The 21,242-nt window shown below is 36.5% G+C and overlaps 1 protein-coding gene across 11 annotated transcripts in view; it reads right to left on the reverse strand.

Annotated features, from left to right (window-relative positions):
* The window catches only part of THUMPD2 (THUMP domain 2 tRNA and snRNA guanosine methyltransferase), a 35,622-nt gene extending 15,582 nt beyond the window's left edge, over positions 1–20,040 (reverse strand). For 3 of the 11 annotated variants that reach the window (XR_015743226.1, XM_087931317.1, XM_087931327.1), the window contains exons 1-10: positions 19,754–19,997; positions 17,378–17,510; positions 16,596–17,005; positions 14,582–14,659; positions 13,680–13,732; positions 12,498–12,585; positions 11,979–12,050; positions 5,113–5,227; positions 4,151–4,268; positions 2,292–2,642 (exon numbers count right to left, since the gene is read on the reverse strand). Coding sequence is in view for 10 of the 11 variants with exons in the window: in XM_087931317.1 (XP_087787443.1) it covers positions 2,318–2,642; positions 4,151–4,268; positions 5,113–5,227; positions 11,979–12,050; positions 12,498–12,585; positions 13,680–13,732; positions 14,582–14,659; positions 16,596–17,005; positions 17,378–17,510; positions 19,754–19,882 (1,521 nt within the window). In the remaining variant the exon portion in view is untranslated. Of the gene's footprint in view, positions 1–31; positions 2,643–4,150; positions 4,269–5,112; positions 5,228–11,978; positions 12,051–12,497; positions 12,586–13,679; positions 13,733–14,581; positions 14,660–16,595; positions 17,006–17,377; positions 17,511–17,612; positions 17,830–19,415; positions 19,531–19,753 lie in introns of those variants that run through there. The other 8 variants (XM_087931331.1, XM_087931337.1, XM_087931372.1 and 5 more) reach the window with 7 other exon arrangements.
* Between the last annotated feature and the right edge of the window lie 1,202 nt (positions 20,041–21,242).

The raw sequence follows: 21,242 nt of genomic DNA on the forward strand, positions 1-21,242 counted from the left end.
TGGCTCTTCTTATAAATAATACAGCCTCAAATTACAAAGGTTATTCTTTATTTGATTACACCCGTTTCAATTTTCTAAATGCATTCCAGAACTTCTTAAGGACAAAACTATCTATGTGAAGTAGGCCCTACATTAACTCTTGCCTACCTTTGCAGCAATTCCATGGTGCCAATGCAAAAGGGAAAAAAAGTACCTTTACATACCAGATTCATTCTCAGCTATTTCCGTACTGTAAAGCTAAGAGACAAACTTATAGGCATGTCAGCTGTTTATTTTTTTGTAGCTGTCAATGGCATTGGCCACCCTCAAAATGGACATATGCTACCAACAGAAAACTTTGCTTTCTAACTGACGTAACAGAATATGCTTGCTCCAAATATACCTAATGTAGCCACTCTTGACTACGGTAGGTCATGCCCATTACAGAAACAATTGGAGTACTCCCTTTAGGTTCTTAGAATGTATAGATTAGGGGTGTCAAACTGGATTTCTTCGAGGGCTGGATCAGCATTGTAGTTCTCTGTGGGTTGGCTGGGGGAGGGGCATTTTTGCGGCTGGTTTTTGGCCTGGATGGCCTCCTGAAGTACTTTGCCGGTCAAAATGGGGCACAGGGAAGCACGCACTGTCTCTCACATGGCCTGTTTTGGCCAACAAAGTGCTGCAGGAGCGTGTCCAGGCCAAAAACCAGCTGTGAAAATGCATCCACCCCCGGCCAGTCCGTGGAGAACTACAGTGCTGATCCAGCCCTTGAAGAAATCCAGGAGGGATAATATAATCATTTTCTACATTACCATTCTTACATACACGTTGAATTGGGAAATGTAAATATATTTAGACTCAAAAAGTTCCCTGATTTGGAATCAATTTACATTGTCCAAATGGTTATACTTTCCACTGATAAGTTAATATTTAGTATTGGAAGCATAACACAACTATTGCATCTGAATCAGAACTGCTAAAACAGCTACAGGCACTTATATAATTTTTAATTCACCAAATAGATAATATAATATTTTGAATTAGACCAAATGTCTTGATTTTATTAGGAATATTTGCATATTTTCTTTTTGCTTCTATCTTCCTTTTGAATACAAATAAAGGTACCTTTTATTGCTAGTTAAATAATGAATTTGTGTAAAAAGAGACCTGTCCTCCAAAATGTTGTGAGTGCAAAAATGCAAAATTAGTCTTCTTAGGTTCAGGTGGGTTTTTTTTTTGAAGTTTTGTATTTTCAGAGACTTGTCATACAATTCTAGGAAAAATACTAAAAACAGTTTGGATTTTCTTGCTAGAAAGCACTGATTTCTGAAGTAGGATTCATTTTGATTTTCAGGCACAAATCTGTTTATAGTGCAATCTAATAATAATGAATATGGAAAGGATTTCTATTAATTGGGAATCCTCATCTCCCACATTCATAACACAAGACTACGAAAAGCAATTGCCAATGGTCTGAATAATGCTCAGATGGACTGGCATCCAGGAAACCTATTTCAGAAGTTTCTTCTGAATATATTCCCAAAGATCAGTTAGATCCTGCACAATGATTCCCATGAAGGCAGAATATAATATAGTACAATGCACTATGACACGCCAAGCATAATCCTTGTCCAATATTGCAAAATGGTGATATGTAAATGCCAAGAATTGATGCAAGACTGTTATCAACCACTTCAGAGAGTGCATCATGTTGGTTATCTTGAGCACTGCTTGAGAAATAATGTCCCTTAAAGCTATCTCACTATTAATGTTTATTTCTATCAGGACCAACAACCATGTCTCTTTCATTTCAAACATCTAAATTTAGCCCAATGTTTTTAGTTACAGATCCTACTATATAATCCTTTAGCACAGGGATGTCAAACTTGATTTCATTGAGGGCTGCATCAGGATTGTGTTTGACCTTGGGGAGCCAGGGTGGGCGTGGCCAGGATGGGCAGGACCAGTTTGACCGTCACTTGTGTCAGCGCCTGGGGTGGCCCAAGCGCTCTGACAGTGAAAACAGGCTCCCGAGCTCCATTTTTGGCTGTGACAGCCTTCCGCAGCCCTCTGCCAGCAGAAACTGAGCTTGGGAGGCTGCATGCGGCCCTCCTGAGCTCCGTTTTTGCTGGCAGAGGCACCACAGGTCAGCCCTTTGCTGTTTTTAGGCCAGTCCTGCAGGCCAGATCTAAGTACCCTGCGAGCTGGATCTGGCCCACAGGACTTGAGTTTGACACCCCTGCTTTAGGATCTTTTGCAGTAATTGCTATGCAGTTCTCATTGTCAAATCCTTCAATGTGTTTTATACATACTTGTCCGTTGTTACCTTCTAGATCCTTCAAGTTATCTTCTTGTACTTGCATATGAATGCATTTGTCTTGCCAAGACTAACTTCAAAGGATTCTATGAACACCAGAGAACCAAGATCTCCCTTTTTGTAACTGAAATCTTCTTCTCTTGTATCTTGAGATGAGGGGGAAACAGTACCACAACTAATACTTTCTTTATCTTGTTCAACTGATATCAAATCACTTTGTCTGCAATCAGTAGAAGTTTCTGCAAAGATGGATCTCTCAGTCCGAGAGCCATGGGCAATATTAGAAATACTTTTATAAAGTTCTTGATTAAGTAACAGTACAACAGTCCCTCCAAAACAAAGCACCCTGAAAAACAATAGAAAGTAGTTAATATATTCTTGCTTGGTTTCAATAACATTAATTTATAAGAAACTTTCAGAGTATCTAATAGTTTACAATCTCCCTATTTTTATCTTTACCTTTCTATATGGTAAGATACACCAAGAGAAAGCCTCTCATTTGAACATTCTGGTAAATGGATTTTAATATTGGGCTTCATACAAATTCCAGTTTTTTTTCATATATTCCATATTTTATTATACTTAATTGCTGCATACATTATTATCCAGCTGAAATAAATGACAATGAGCAAGGTCTTGACTGCCAACTGCAACCCAATATAAGAATTGTTGCTGGATCTGGGCATGCAAAAACCTAAAGGGATATTTACATTAGTCTTTGCTTACTGACCACATATTCAGTAACAGGTTACCCAAGGTGCTAGAAAAAACACCTCTATGGCCAATTTACAACCATTTACAACATGCTCGGCATCCCTCAATATTGTGATTACTATTAGACAGCACACATCATTCTGTGCCTGACCTATTTTCTTCCCCCTTTCAAAGTAGAGATTGGAGAGGAAGAGATTGCATTGGCAGCCCATGCCTGGGAGCTGCAGGCACACTTTGCAGAGAGTTTACAGTACTCATTCCTCCTTTCCAATCTCTCTGTTCTGTGGGGGAGGGGAAGAATTTCTCTAGTTAAACCTCTCTTTTGCCTGACTGTTTGCCTTTGCCCCTTGCAGAGCACAGGTTAGAGAAGAGATTTCAGGAGAGTACTGTAAGCTTTACAGTAAGAATGAGGAAGAACTATACATCTGGAAGCTGTGCTAAACATAAGAATAGCTTCAGGAATAAATAAATATATATATATATACCGGTATATTTATAAATATAAATAAATACACATATACACACAAACACACAACAGTGTCTTATACTCAGGGAACTCAGGGTTACAGTCAAAGTTCCTGGGGAAAGTAACAAGCCCATTTTGAAAACATTCCCCCTCCTTCCATCTGAATTAAATTAACTTTGTCAGGAAGATTTCCTTTACTATATATTCCTCAGTATGTATCCTATGACTTCTCATTCACTGCCAGCATCAGCAGAGTCCTGTTTGACCAGACCCAGCCCTTCTGAGCTTGTTAGCAATTACCAGCAACATATTTTTTCATCTTATTTGAAACTATTATTTATGACGGATCCTTAGTGGTCTCTGAATTTGGTTGTTTTCTTGCAGATGTTTAATTATAATTAAACAAACTAGGTAACATCACCAGTGCTCCAATCACTGATCAGGAATTAGTGAAACATCTAGTAAGTAAACAACCAAACTCAGAGAGCACCAAGGACTCATTTGATTCTGAGCTACAAATACTTTCCTTTATCACTATTATTACTATATTAGAAGATAGGTAATTATCATCAAATAAAATTGTTTCTATCTAGTTACAATGTATATTTGCTTACATATCGTATACTAAATCTCATTCTAATATTCTTGAATTCCAGATAATTTGACTCATGTACCTTTCAAGTTCTTGAAAAACTCTGGGAAGGAACTTCATGTCTTCTGTTATTTTGAACTTTTTTCCAAATGGAATGTCTGTCAAAATGACATCAATGCTTTCTGATAGGAAAGGTAATCCTGCAGAGATAAAATACACTTAAAAGGCCTTGAATTAAGACAGAATTATAATTTAACAGATCCCTGGGGAATAAAATGTTTAATTGTTACTCTATTCCGCATTCTGAAGGAACTAAAAAAAAATCTATTTGACCTTCTATTATTCTAGAACTCCCATTTATACATGGGGCAGAGACAGTATCTTGTATGGGACTCAATTTTTTGCCAGTTCCTCCTTGTATTGAGTTTCATAGGTTTCCCCCAAATTTCTACAGGGCTACAGTGGGAATCAATAAACAGTATTTCTTCATTTTGCTGCTGGAAGTATCACATAGGCAGAACAATCAGCATTGTTAAATATTCTCAGGACAGAATAGAAAATATTTCTGGAACCAAACTATCTTCTTTTCAAATTAACATCTTCACAATTAGCATTAATAACTGCTAGGCAAAATGGAGACAAACAACAATTCATAAAGTGAATTTGGGCAACACCCCATTTCCCATGTACTGTACTTTCCCATTCCTGCCTTAGTCAAAGAGATGTTGTTAACATAAAAAAACTTGCTTATCAAAGGCAAATATAGGATGTGCTTATATCTTGATCAGCTTAATCATAACCCTCTTTAATTATCTGAAGAAACAGCAGTATCAATTTCCAACCTTAATTCCAAAGACATATATATTAAATCAAGTGCTTAAATGGCATAGAATAATTTTGGGAAAAAGAGAGTTTGTTACTTACATTCTAGTTCTATAAAGAAGGCATTTGCAAGCCAATAAAAATAAAATAATACATATATCAAATTTTATACATGGTGTAATTTTTATGTAATTTACACAAGGTACTCTTGTTAATATTTACCTGTCACGGAAGATTTAAATAGTTCAATTTTATCTATCAGGCTTGCATCTCTAATATTTGAGTAGGCTCCTTGTAACTGTGAATCACTTATATCCGATCCGAAATAATACACATTCTGTAGAGGAAACAAACAATTATATTAAGATAGAATCAAATTGATAGAAGTTAAAAAGCCTTTGATCTGCCCCTCCTCCTTTTAACAGCCTTCTGATCTGGAGTCAGAAAAACCGGTCACCACTCATAAAATACAATGTTTCCTTAAAGCAGTGGTCCCCAACCTTTTTTGTACCAGTTTCACGCAGGAACACTTTTTCAAGGACCGGTTAGGGTTGGTTGGTTAGTTAGTTAGTTAGTTATATTTTTTATTTTATTTACTATTACACTAATCAACTCACCAAAATTAACCAATGTTGGAGGATTACTAAAAATGTGTATAAATGCAAGACTAGACTCCAATAAAGTCATCATGATTCAGTTGATCATGATCAAACAAAAATATATGTTTGGCAAAAATATATGTTTTCTCCAAAAGCGTTTTGTAAGGTAATAATCTGCAATTCAGATTTTACATTTAGGATGGGTTTGATCTCCCATATGGTCTTCAGCTTTCCACAATCTTAACAATTGTAAGGTGTGCGGGGAATTCAGAGAGTCCATGTCCACACATTTTAAAGTTGTTGAGGTTCAGAAATCCAGACATATAAGGAATTCCGGGGATTCCTTCCAAATACCTGGAGAGTCCACTTCTTTCCGGATCTCTCTTGCCCCATTTCGCTGCAACCCCTTGGCAAGCAGAGCATTGTCTAGAATTCTTCCAGCTGAAATAAGACTTTCAATTACCCGGGAATAAATCCATATTAAATCAGTCAAACTTTTAGTAGATATTCGCTGTGTAGCTTGGCTAAAGCAACATTCTGCCCTGTGTGTTTTAGGATTCTCGTCTCTTTCGCTCTCTTCTCTTCTCCTCTCCCGGTTGTTTCGGGCGGTGACTGCCTTTGCCTCCGCCCGGCGCCTTTCATTGCGCACCCTCATCCTCCCCCGGCTGACAGCTCCGCCACCGCCGAGCTATGGCCCCAGCGCCCCTCCGGCACCCCAGACAAGAGCAGGGCTGCTTTCGGGGGCTCCCGCAAAGGGTCTGGATCAGGATCTGAGCCCCTTCATTCCACCCCACTCCAGCTTTCGGCTCACATGCCTCTCTCTCGCTTTCGCTCCCTTTCCCCAGGCGGAAAGAGGCGCTTTGTGGCGGAGCCGCTAGGGCAGGCTTTCTCCCCACCCCGCGTTCCTTTCTCCCTCAGGCCGCTGACTGGCGCTGCTGAGGGCAGACTTCGAAACAAGATGGTGCCCAAGCAAAGTAGGCGGCCCGGTTCAAAATGATCCATGGACCGGTACCGGTCCGGGGACTGGCGGTTGGGGACCCCTGCCTTAAAGGCAATATATCACTGACAGGCAGGAAATCTAAGCTGAAAAAGACCCAGGAATTTAGCACCTCAGCCTGGCCAGGAAGATCTCTGCTGATAAAGAAGATAACAAACAGAATATTTTCTCTAGCCATAAAAGCTATATTTCTTGCTTTCTCGTGGTCATTTAAAACATATTTCACTCACACCAAAAGCTAGAAAATGTATATAAACTTTGCTGATATGCCAGTCCACTGTCTCAGAAACAAGCTTTGTACTGTTTCTGACCCAAATAAAATAGGGAAACTTCTTCCCAAGCAGCTGCTTTTTGCAAGTTGGAGAAAGGAACCCAGGAAGATTTTCACAACAAAATAACACAAATTTGCAAGGAAATAGAATCTGATGACACAGAAATGAAATAAAACATTTAACTTTTGTTTGCTTTTCATAGTATCAGTGAAATCAGAGATAAGAAGGACCATAAATTGGAAATGGTCAGTCATTAATTCATTGTTTTTCTGCGAAATATCTCAAAAACTGAAAAAATGATTAATCTGGTTCAAAATGATTATATCTGATTAAAAAAATGAAAATAATGTTAAGTTATTCATCCATGTTTATCTGTAGATAATAATATAAATATAACAGACACTACAGTACTAAATTTTTGCTACTGCAGAATTTTGTAGTTGGAATGTTAGCTGATTTGAATATGTGGGATCGATCATATTCTGAATAAAATTTTAACAGCCGCCCATTCACCTCTGAGCATGACTCTAATTAATGGTTCATATCTTTATATTCAAAGTATCTTAAATCCTAAAGATCTTAAGAATATTCCCCCCGTTAGCTCACCTGTGCATTAAAATAATTGGACACGGATCTTCTCTTAGTACCTTTGAGAAGTGTAGAATGAAGGTATTCTTTGGTGACATTGCAGTTTTCAAATGTTCCCCTGAAGGGATATTTGTCTAATGCCATTATAACTATTTTAAAGATGTCAAATAAAACTGTAATTTGCTTAATTATTTTAAATGCATAGCAATAAAGTTATATACTATGAACACAATATATAAAATATTACAAATTCAATAGTTTGTTTTTCAAATAACCAGTAATATTTTGAAAGAGAAACTAATTTCTTAAAAACTTCCAAATAGAATTTATTTTCCAATCCATCTAAATCGGTTTAAACAATCTGTCACTCTTAATAAATATTGCAATTAGATATCTGCATATTTTAACTGGCATTAGTAGCCAGTAAAAAGTTTGACAGTCAGTGTGCTACTTCTCCCATTACTCTGATGAGGATTAGATGATGAAGAACTTGCAGGTGCTTCAGCAAAGCAAAGACCATTATCCCTGCCCTTCTCTTTAGGTTGAGAAAAGGATTTCTTCCTTGTTATGTGTCTGTGACACATGATACTTGGAGACTTGGAACACTTAAACTTGCCATAGCTCTGGAGAAAGGTTGAAGGTTACAATTTTCATAACATCATAGAATTGGAAGTGATCTCAGAGATTATGTGGTCTAATCATCTGTTTCATGGAGGGTCTATTAAAACATTTTGGATAGATGGCTATCTATCCTTTATTTAAATACTTCCAGTGAAGGGAAAATGATGCAGCCTTCATGGTGTACTACTGGTTGACAGCTCTGTGATACTTCTCTAAAAGAGGTGAAATTATAAACCTGCCTGTGTTCCAAGGCATGGTGTTAATGTAGGAGTGATCTATTGGTCAATTCCCCATAATATCCTTATTCCATCCTGTCAGCATCATTTCTAGTTCTAGTTGCCTTAATTTGGGCTGTATTTTAGTTATTCTGGAAGAAAAGCTTATTCTTTTTTGTCTGTTATTTCTAGTAAGCAATTTTTATTATCCACATGCAGAAATCTGTTAATTTATGACTGTAACCTTTAGATGTTATTTCAGCCTGTTTTAACTTGCAATACAATTGTTTTTTAACAAAAAAAATAGAAAAAGATACTTTTTAACTAAAAAAATAAAGATGTTTCTAAGATCTCAGGAGATGTAAGTTCAAATGAAGTTTGAAACTCGTACTTCAAAAATTCTAAGTTTGTCTACTGGTAACTGGTAAGCTAATAATTAAGCTGATCAGGAAGTGTTTTAGGAATTTTATGAACAAAGAATTGACAGAATACTTGTTTTCTTATACACATAGTTATGCAAATACTAATTATTGAATGAATGTTAAGCTCCAAAGACCTACACAAGGGTCCTCTTTGTAAACTTCAATTCTGCATTCAATACCATCATTCCAGACATTCTTCTAACTAAACTAAACCAGCTAGCAGTATCTGAACACACTTGTAAGTGGATCATAAGCTTCCTAACAGACAGGAAGCAGCAAGTGAAACTAAGCAGAATCACATCAGATACCCTGTACAATTAGCACAGCCCCCCCCCCCCAAGGCTGTGTGTTCTCTCCACTTCTCTCTCTGTGCAATGACTACATCTCAAACAATCCATCTGTTAAACTATTGAAGTTTGCAGATGATACAGCAGTGATTGGTCTCATTCGAGACAATGATGAATCTGCATATAGACGGGAGATTGAATAACTAGCCTCATAGTGCGACCGGAACAATCTGGAACAGGACACACTCAAAACTGTAGAAAAGGTAGTAGACTTTAGGAGAAACCCTCCCATATTATTACCTCTTACAATAATAGACAACACAGTATCAACTGTAGAGACCTTCAAATTTCTAGGTTCTATCATATCTCAAGACCTAAAATGGACACCTAACATAAAAACGTCATCAAAAAAGCACAACAAAGAATGTTCTTTCTGCGCCAACTCAGAAAGCTCAAACTGCCCAAAGAGCTGCTGATTCAGTTCTACAGTGGAATTACTGAGTCTGTCATCTGCACCTCTATAACTGTCTGGTTTGGTTCTGCAACCTAACAAGGCAGACACAGACTTCAGAGGATAATTAGAACTGCAGAAAAAACACTTACTACCAACCTGCCTTCCACTGAGAACCTGTATACTGCACGAGTCAAAAAGAGGGCTGTGAAAATATTTACTCCTGGATATTTACTCCCTCACATCCTGGACATAAATTGTTTCAACTCCTACCTTCAAAATGAAGCTATAGAGCACTGCACACCAGAACAACTAGACACAAGAACAGGTTTTTCCCGAACACAATCACTCTGCTAAACAAATAATTCCCTCAACATTGTCAAACTACTTACTAAGTCTGCATTACTGTTACTATTAATCTTCCCATCGTTCTTTTTTTTAAAATAAAAGTTTTATTTGGGTTTTCACACACACAAAATACAAATAAAACATCTTTTTTGAAAATAGCATGGTCCCAGGTTGAACTTCTTTATACAGACACAAACTCAATTTCATGCTCATTTTTGTCTTCTATTCCATATCTTATACTATTCTACATTTTCTATATAGTTTTCCCCCCCTTTTAATTTTCTCAATTTTATTTTGATCATCTCATCTCAATTCAAATCATTTTATTTATACTTTTGTATGTTCTGTTTCAATTTCATATTATCTTTTCTCATTAAACAAATTTTCTCCTGTAGTTACTATTTGGACTATGACACCTTTATATCTTTTAATTATATCCATTCAACTCTTATTTAAATTTCAATATATACTTTAAGGTTATGGCCTAATATAATACATAATACATAACTTCTAATCGAATTCTGCTTGGTACATTCTTATAATACACACTATATTCTTTTTTTAAAAAAAGAATTATAAATATATGTAATTATAAACCCTCATTCCATTCCAATTCAGTTCTATCATCAATAATCATTAAAGTCTTAATAACTTTAACATTTCTTTTCAATTAAATATCATACTTCCTTAAAGACACATATAATCTCCATAATTAATTTTTCCCTTATTTCTCTTCATGTATGTTTTATAAATCATTAAATATTCATTTCGTTACATTTATTTATTGACAAACATTCCACTAAGTTACGATAGTTATTTTATCAAACATTTTAATCATACATTGTTTCATATTTTCTGGAATTATTTCTATTTCTAATACAACAATACTATCTTATGTACCTTTGCAGAATCCCTTTTTCCATTAGATTTTCACCCATTATCTCTAAATAGGCCTTGTTTCTCTATATTTTGTTTCTGTCCTTTATAACTTATTTTCATTTCTTTCTTCCCTCTCTTCTCCCTCCCCTTTTTACCCCCTTGTCTCTCTACTTCTAATTCTCTCTTCTGCATTTCCCTCTTCTGTTGCTTTCTAATTTTATACTTATTTTTCAGTCTATCCTTTTGGGGGGTTGTTTTTCCCAATCTTAAACTTTCCATTCTCTTTTCCCCCTTTCCTCCCCCCCCCCACCTAAGATTACTTGTTCATTAAAGATGGCTTCTTCTTTGTCACAATCTTTTTGTTCCGCAGGTATTTCTTGTTGTTTCTCATAGTTCAAAATCTCCATTTCTAAAAACTGAAATACGAAGCCAAAAGAACCTCTCCTTTCTTGTGCATCTTCTTCATACTTTAAAAGTTCCATTTTCAGTTCTTCTAAAAGTGGAGCCATTTTAAACAGTTTTAAACAATCACTTGATTGATTTTAGTCATTCAAATGCAATAACCAAGAATTCAGAGATCAACAAGTAATCCAAATAGTCCCGAGCTGTTTCTTATTTCTTTTTTCACTTTCTCTTCCTGGGGTTTTACTATTTTGTTGCGATGTTTCAGTTAAGATGTATCTTTTGGAAGTCTTGTTGAGATTTTGCTGTAAGTTCTTTTTACTTCCAGGCAGTCTCCTCCCTTCCAGATCCTACCCTTTTATTCTTTTTCTCTCCTTTCCTGTTTTCAAAAGCTTTTAATTATCCAGAAATCTTTATTATCCCCTTGGGAGTAATGGCCAGCTGGGGAGGAGAGATGCGGCTCTCCTCAACCCTGCAGGCAGTCTCCCCCTTCTTCACCACCTCTACGGGGTGGCTTTTCCCCGAAACCAGCCGGCTCGGGGCACTCCAGCGGCGAACATGGATCGAAACCACACAGAGACATGGTTCGGTCTGTCGCTGAAGAAGTTCAAACCGGAAGTCACAATCTTCTCATCATTCTTATCACACACTTATGAATGTAACTTTGTTGCTTGTACTCTTATGATTTATATTGATCGTTTCCTAGTATGATTTGATTGCTTACTTGTACCCTATGGCTATCATTAAGTATTGTACCTTATGATTCTTGACGAATGTATCTTTTCTTTTTATGTACACTGAGATCATATGCACCAAAGACAAATTCCTTGTGTGTCCAATCACATTTGTCTAATTCTTTGGCGAATTAAGAATTCTATTCTATTCTATTCTAAATCCCACAAAATTTCTAAGAATCATTTAGGAGATTATTTTAATTGCGAGGACATTAAACAAGGATGCAATTGCAATGTAACAAAAAGGGTATTTCTTAGAAGAACAGAACTCACAGGCCATTCAATTGCAGCTTCCAGAAGTATTGTACCTAGACCACACATAGGATCCAATACAAATGCTCCAGCCTGAAAAGAGAGGGAGAAACCAATTTAATACAATCTGTAAGTTATAGGTAATTGCTCCTTGGTTTGAAAAAAATGTACAGTATATACTATAAATAAAGCCAGCAAAGTTAGATTTGATAGTTAATACTTTTCTCCATCTCCACAGCACATTTGAGTATTTCTCTTCCTTTTTATACATCTCAATAATCCTGATAACAATTTTATAGTAATTATCCCTATATACGCCATGGAGATTAAAACCAAGAGACAATAGACAATTTAATTTGATTTGAACTGATTTTGCATATTTATTGATTTGATTTTTCATATTTATTGAGAAATTAAGCCTCACTGAATTTAAGGAAATTGCAAACTATGCAGCTCTCACCTACTTTAAATGCTTCAAATGCTCCTATAAAATTCCCATAATAGTTGCTTAGTAATCAGAATGATTATTTTGCTCATTACCTTGATTTCAGCAAGCGATGTCATAGCCCAAGCAATGGTAGATCTCAATCCAGCAGTTTTAATATATGCTCGACTTGCCAGGGGAAGTCTGCAAATAATAGACATATTTAGTTAAATAAAAATAAGAACATTCAATGCATATGTAGAATTCTAACATGTGTCAATAATGATATGCTTCTCTTCAGGATTATTTCCTTTCATTCATATCTTTATCCCAATATACCACATTCTATATCTCTAATTTCCAACACTGTCAATTAGAATTATATGGAAAGTGAGCACACACAATCTATATTTGCACTGTTTTGATTATTATTACCTTTATTGTCAGAGTATAACATGTGTACAATGAGATTGGCTGTTTGAATATTTGAATACTTCTTTGCGGGGGAGGGGGTTCTCCTTTTTAAAAATTTATTTCTGCAAATTTTGACATTCTCCTAAGGCTGCTTTTACCTCCATTTTATCTCCATAAGTACTAGTTTTGGAAATATGTAGGCTTTTTTTCACATTCCAAATAGTTAGAATTTGATTGACCAAAATAGATACTGTGCATACACATGGAAGGGTGGGGGACCTTAAAATGGATAAAAAAGGCAGGTAAAGAATAGCCATTGCTCACATATAAGACAGCTGACCTATGTGAAAATGTTAAACTACAATTAATTAGTAAATTAAATTATTTTCAATTTCATCTTAAATGTATTTGGCCATAATTTTTTCATTAAAACTCACAAGGATATTATTTTGATATGCTAAAAATTAAGATAACAATATTACTAAATATAAGTGATAAGTATTCACAGCAATAATCATATTACTATGCTATTTTATATACATCACAGCTTTTTTCACATATTGACAATTGTCCTCACTTCTACCAATCTATATGCTTAAAGGTCAATGAATAAAACATCACATACCCTAGGGAAATATAAATGTACAAATGTTTCAAGTACCATGTTCCAAATTATTTATACTTTTATATGACAGAGAATGCTAAAGGTTTACCATTTTAAACATTTAATTATTGCAATGAATTATTACTTATCAATTTATTTCAAGGTCAACAATATGAGAACAAAAACTATTCCATCCAATTTTTTTGGAGGAGCATGTTTTCTATTAGAAAAGTAAATATTTATCGAGAAGTAAGGAATAATAATTTATAATGTCATCGACCTGAAAAGAGGGATCCCAATCACAGAATAAACATCATTTAGATGCACAAAAATCTGTAAGAGAATGAAAATTTACAATATTTACTTGCAAATCGACAAAGTAATAGATAATATCTTAGTCACCTTCTGAAGGATGTATTGATTTATTCTAAAAAGCAATCTCATCCTTAAATGTATGTAAGATATCTATCTGAAGTATAATAAAGGGGTACTGTATAAGACAGTACAAAATTGATTCTTCTGCTTTTCCATCAGGGCAAACACATATGATAGAAGAAGAAAAGAAAAATGTACAAAACCTCAACTTAATACTGTCCAAATATTTTCAGCTAAAGTGGCATAAACTTTCTACTAGTGATATTGTAAACCATTTACAAATCTTGTTGCACATGCAGGATATCCTCCACCAGAATTCAGGAGAGTGAAAGTAAGTTCAATGAAAATGATAGATCCTACAGGAAATGTGGAAGCATTACCTGGCTTTTATCTTTAAGGTTTGCCACTTTTCAAATTCTATCTATATCCCTTATTTTTATAACACTGTTTACTTTGTGTCTTTTATCTGTTTTTAGATTTCTGTAATTTTTTTCAGATTTCAGTCATGATTAAGTTCAAAGGTTCTGGCAGACAACTTGCTCCACTATGACTGTTGTCTTTTAAGTTCACAATGAACAATACAATACCTCAGTCTCTTAAGCCAGTTGGAAGTCATTTTCTGTTTTCACAGGAACTTACAGAAGACAAAACATAAGGAAGCTAAATTCTACAAGCGTAACATATTTCATTTTTATTAACAAGAATACACATTAAAAATATCCTCCAGTCATATATCAGAGATCATTTGATATCTGAAGAAGGCAAAGCCCAAAGCTTCCAACAATTCAACTTAAGTTGGATTAATACCTCTAAATCAGGATTTCTAAGATCTGCTTTCCATCCAAAATTTTTCATAAGAGCTATTCCAATAATTTTCCCCAGTTCCTGAAAAAATAATCACAAATCAGACATGAGAATTATTTGGGTAGGTTGCATATTATATAGATGCTTAGAATAGAAAACAGCAAACAAAACAGTTATGCCGAATATTATAGAAGCCATAAGACATATTTTACACCCCTACCTTATGTATGTTTACTGAAATCAGGCCATACAAGTTCAAATATGCTTATTTTAGTTTGTCGTGTTATGCAATGGCTTGAAAAAAAGCTCCAACAGAGTAAAACATCTAGCAAATTATTTTTATTGTATGCATGTATATGCATGCACATTACAACACACCCACACATGGTAAGGAAACTAAGCTTTCAAAATGACAGTACTAAAATTTAATTTGTCCTCCATCTCCTTGACAATTAAGAGGAATTCCAAAAGACAGCATAGAAGAGTGAAGTTACAACTGCTTAGCTTTAACAAAATATTCAAATTCGTTTCCCCACCTTCAAACAGTGCTATTTTTTTCTATGTTGATGTCACTCACTAAATGTAATTATGCCTAAAGAGTAAATTAAATATCCTTTCTGACAGTTCCAGAATAATCTGGACAGACAGTAGAATTATTAAGAAAATTTACTGTTTTGCTAGCCATTTTCAAATGGATGTACAAGTAGTCCTCATTTACCGGCCTCTTGTTCAGCTACTTTTGAAGTTATCACAGCACTAAAAAGAGAGATTTAAAACTGGTCCTCAAAGTTGTGGCCATTGCAGTATCCCCTTGGTCATATGATCCTGATTCGGTAGCTTGTCAACCATTATACATTTACAAGTATCGCAGCATCCCATGGTAATGATTATCATTTGCATTCTTCAGTTAGCTTCAAGACAAGTAGTCAATGGGAAAGCCAGCAGGAAGTTACAAGCGGCAGTCATGTTTCACTATATGACTGCGTCACTTGGTGACAGAGTTGCTGGTCCTAATTGTGGTTGGTAAGGTGGTTTTATTTTTTTTAATGTTATTTTGAGTGTAATGTACTTTTTCATGCAATAGAATATGAAAAAAAATCCCTGTAAACTGTATGTACAATGAGTTGGCATTGTGCGGTTGAATATACTCCTAAACACAATAGTAGCTGTAAGACTTGCCACAGATATAATTGCAGAGAGGAAATTAACATTGCGAATTAGCATGTTTAAAAAGAATAAAATCTGGAAAATACAGCACATCATGGATACTTTTTGTGTCATGCCCCTGTTAGAGTCTGACTGAGGGAGTGATGAAATAGCTGACAGGGAGTGAAAGTGTGGCTCTGGTGGTTGTGGAGAAAACTGGGGAAGGGCACAGGCTGGATGGGCATTCAGAGGAAGACCCAGGCCCATCCCCTCTTCATTCTAGGCCATGCAGGGAGGAGTGGATAAGGGAGAAACTTGAGTGGTGTGATAGGAGGAAGGGGCCCTGATTCCCCTCATGGGCTGCAGCTGGGAGGACTGGTTAAAAGGACAAACTGCGCATGGCAAAGTTGCTGGAAGCAAAGCGTGCATTCTTGTCGGAACTTATCTGTGCTTTGGCTTCCTCCCAACTGTGGTTGCTGCGTTATCTGGTAGAAATCTGCAATTAATCATCCTTGCCTGTAATAATAGTAATTCCTTCAGTGTGGTGTGTTAGGTTTTTTATTTCAAATTAACTTTACTTTGGGTGCGGACTGCATTTACTCCCTCCATAAACTGTTTTTTTTAAGAGTTTGATATCCTCCCGAGGATAATTGGACACTGGGGCCAAGTTGGAGGCATTAAAGGGACTTTCTTCTATTTTTGTGACTTAGTAATTTTTGTCTCACGCCCCAGATCATCACATTTTGTCCTATAGAAGTGTAAGAGATTTATTTAGATTCTTAATACATTAATTTGTTCTCTACATATTATCCTTCAGTTTTCATGAAGCTTAGTAGCTCCTGAGTTTTCAAATGAATAATCTTTTACATACCTGTGCAGTAAATAATTTTGCAAGTATTCCACTGCAACGACATGATACTCTGAAACTAAAACAACTATTGCAAACAATAGTTTTGTCTCGAATAAGTTCAGGAGTGTTTTCTAGAAAAAGTCTGCCCTGAGGCAATAAAATGTCTTTACAAACATCATGTGTATCACATTTTTGCTGATCTTCAATTTGATTTTTAATAGTATCTGTCTCTAATATTATTTGCATTTTTTGCTTTTCATTTTCAATATGTTTTTCCTCTTCCAATTTCTGTTTTTTGGAATCTGGGTATTCTTGGCACAAGTTTAGTTGCTTTGCCGACTGATCATAAAGACTTCTCCAGACAGCAGTTGTATCCAGCCAACATCTTGGATTCTCATTTACAAGTTTTTGAACATCCTGGATTATTCTTCCTGAAATAAAATAGTGAATTATTAGTCCATACATTTTGTCATATCATTTAACATCTAAAACAAAAGACAAGATTTCCTATTAGATTTCATACTTTTAATGCTCCAGTTATGTAACAAGCCAACTTCTTCCTTTGTAGATTTGGTAAATTCATTGGCATGCCTGTATGCTTCCTAATTAAAACAACAACAACAATAAAACCTTTTGTGGAACAAAAGCTTTCAAATCAGTTTAATCTATAATCCAGAGCAAACTGAATGAGAATAAGTCCCCCATGAATTAGAATGATCACTTAATTCTAAAATGCTAGTGGATGCTAAAGTTGAAAGAAATTGGTATTAATCTCTTAACACAAGAACATAGAAGACAGTTACCTTTATTCCCACGGAAGGAAAGTGGAGGACATTTCTTTAGCAGCAAAAATAATCTTTCAGCTGACTTTAGTTTCTTCAACATACTCAGCTCAAGATTGGTACTGAAGAAAACTTTTCCCGATATATATTCTACCTTGAAAGAGAATGCATACCAATAAATAAAACTGGATATATATTTGAAAGTTGATTTTTTAAAAATATAATCCTTATTAATGGATTAATACAAGCAACTGACCTTGTTTATAAAATGCACTGGTTACTATGAAAATAAGCAAAGAGGGATGCTTGTGTTTGCCTGATTTCATTTATCCATTGAGAGAGAGATTGGAGTCTTAGTGGACAATCACTTAAATATGAGCCAACGGTGTGCTGCAGCTGCCAAAAAAGCCAACACAGTTCTAGGCTGCATTAACAGAGGAATAGAACCAAGATCACATGAAGTGTTAATACCACTTTATAATGCCTTGGTAAGATCACACTTGGAATATCGCATCCAGCTTTGGTTGCCACGATGTAAAAAAGATATTGAGACTCTAGAAAGAGTGCAGAAAAGAGCAACAAAATTAGGGGGCTGGAGGCTAACACATATAAAGAACGGTTGCAAGAACTGGATTTGTCTAGTCTAGTGAAAAGAAGAACTGACATAATAGCAGTGTTCCAATATGTCTATGGAGATTCTCAGTCATCAGATCATGACTGTCCCAAAGGTGCTTTTTCTGGAGGCAACTGGACTTTCTGGTTTTTCTTTGAAGACATTTTGCTTCTCATCCAAGAAGCTTCTTCAGCTCTGTTGAATTATCTGACATTGAGTGTTGACACAATCCAAAGCAACAGCCTTGCTGTGAGATTAAGGGCTCACATTATGGAATGTTCTGGATGAAGAAATCCCTACAGTTTTTGAAATTCTGTATAATATTCCCTATGGAGTAAAACTGTTGTTACACAGAAGAACTTAGTTCTGAACTTACATGCACAGCAGAACTGAACGATTCACAAAGCTCTACGTCATGCCCTCAGCAAATCACTAAATTTAATAAAAACATTTTTATGACCACTTGCTACAGATTGGCTTATTTTTTCAATCAGCCTGTGATAAATCCCATAATATGGGAAATTAAAAGGTAGATAATTTTTCCTACTGACAATTATTCTAAACTTAGTGTAAGACTTAGACAATAAACCAAGGAATGCTTATCACTAACAGATTTTACACTACAAAGCTGAAATCATCTTTTGGATCCAGGCAAAAAAATAATAATCAGCATTTATAATTATCGTATAGATGAAGTTACACATACAAGAGAAAAATCTTCATCCCTGAAAGCAACAATACTTCTCACTGAACTAATAAAAAACTTGCAGTTTACCTGTACAAACATCACAGACCACCTTGTTTTATTGTTATTTATTCCAGCAAAAAATTCTTGCTCTTTCAATAACTGCAATGCATCCAGGAATTCCAGGTTGCCTACTATAAAGGAATATTTAAGTTCCTTTCCCTGACATCTGCCATTTAATGATTAAAAACTCAAAAACTCATTATTTTAGAACCCAAATTTTGCACATGTAATTTTGCACATGGTAATAATGCACATGATTATAAATACAGCCTAAATGTCACAAGCAGTTAAAAATGGGATTTCTAACACCAGACTGAAGTGAGCTGTGGTAAGATGTGATGCAAGCTACGGGAGGTGCATACAAGTTCAAACATACATACAGGTAGTCCTCGACTTACAACAGTTCGCTTAGTGACTGTTCACAATGGCAGTGAAAAAAATGACTTGGGACCCTTTTTCACACTTATGACCATTGCAGCATCTCCATGGTCATGGATTTACATTCGGATACTTGACAACTGACTCCCTTTTATGACGGTTGTAATGTCCCGGGACCACATGATTCCCTTTTGTGACCTTCTGATAAGCAAAGTCAATGGGGAAGCGAGTCACTTAACAACCGTGTTACCGATTTAATGACCGCAGTGATTCACTTAATAAATGTGGCAAGAAAAGTCGTAAAATGGGTCAAAACTCACCTAACATGTTTTTCACTTCGCAACAGAAATGCTGCGCTCAATAGTGATCGTAAGTTGAGGAGTACCTGTAGTCATTCAAACATAGTCGCGACACGGGAATCGCACGGGGAGGCCAAAACCGCGCGGTGGGACTTTTGAATAAACATGGCTCACTGCAGGAAATGGTTTTCCGAAGTAGCGAGCGTACAAACGAGCAATTGGCCCAGCCTTCACTTCAACCCAAGACCGCTATCGCTGCCTCCCTTTCCGTATAGTTTCTGCGGCGAGGAAAGCGAGCTTGTAAGCCGTTATTTTATCGAGCGAGCCCGGCGCGGCCTAAAGAGTCCGGAGCCGCTCACCTGAGTGGCGCCCAAACGAGCCTGCACTTCTTCGATGAGGAAGGGCTCCATCCCGCGTCCCGCAGTGCAAAAATAGCGGCTGCAGCGGCGAGCCTTCTTCGGCCGCTTCCGACTTCCTCCGTCAGCCATTGCGACCTTGTTGCGGGAAACAGCCGGTGTCAGGTCCCCCCCGGACGTCGACGCTGCCTCCGCTTTCCTCTCCCTCCCTGATCGCGGAGGGGGAGGCCGCTGAGAAGTTTGCCTCCTGTAGGCGAAGGCGCAGCTTCCCAAATCGCCTGGTGCTTTTGGCGCCGGGCCATCCCCCCTTTCCGATAGAGGGCGCCAAACCGCATTTTGGAGATCCTGTTCTCAGCTTTTACCATGCGAAACCTAATCCCTTTTTCAAAAATATAAAGTCGTCCTCACTCCAATAGCATGGCAGCATTGTAGGCGAACTGCGACCTTTACCGTCGGGAAAGTAAAATCAGGAGGTGAGGTGAGGTGTGAGTTTTACACTGGGTTGTTGGTTTTTTTTTAGCGCTTGGGAGAATATTTTTGGAATAAATCAGACCATTTTGGAAAAATCATTCCACCCAGTGGCGGATTAAGGCTCAGTGACAAATCTTGGTGCTCCCCTCCTTTATACATACTGTACAAATGAAGCCAAGCTTAGACTACCTAAAAGTAATACACCAATCTGGTGAGAAGCGTTTTGCAACTCATATTGTATCAAATACATCCCAAGGAAATGAAAATTCCATCATGTAGGAGTACCTCAAAGTTCTGTTTTGATCCAATGCTTTTCAGTATCTTCAAAAATGATTTAGATGAGGGGGATAGAAGGGGAACCCATCAAAGTTGTTGATGACACTTAGCTGGGGGGAATTGTAAATGCTTTGGAACATAGATTCAAGTTTCAGAAGGTTCTTGATAGACTTGAACATTAGGCCCTATCCAACAAGATGCAGTTCAGTAGTGAGAAAAATAAGATCCTGCACATAGGCAAGAAAAACCAAACGTATAGGAACAGGATATGATACCTGGCTCAACAGTAGTATGTGAAAGGGATCTAGGAATCTTAGTGGACTACCACTTAAATATGAGCCAGGAGTCTGCTGAGCTGCCAAATAGCCAATGTTTTGAAACTCAAAAAATTAGAATATCATACAAAAGTTCATTTATTTCAGTAATGCAACTTAAAAGGTAAAACTAATATATGAGATAGACTCATTACATGCAAAGCAAGATAATTGAGATGATTATGGCTTACAGTTCATGAAAACCCCAAATCCACAATCTCAGAAAATTAGAATATTACATGCAATCAATAAAACAAGGATTGTACATAGAACAATATCAGACCTCTGAAAAGTATAAGCATGCATATATATTCAATACTTAGTTTGGGCCCCTTTTGCAGCAATTATTGCCTCAATGCAGCGTGGCATGGAAGCTATCAGCCTGTGGCACTGCTGAGGTGTTATGGAAGACCAGGATGCTTCAATAGCAG

This window comes from Pseudonaja textilis, chromosome 1 (assembly GCF_049901715.1).
Source record: "Pseudonaja textilis isolate UNSWEBS1 chromosome 1, rPseTex1.2, whole genome shotgun sequence".
NCBI lineage: Eukaryota > Metazoa > Chordata > Lepidosauria > Squamata > Elapidae > Pseudonaja > Pseudonaja textilis.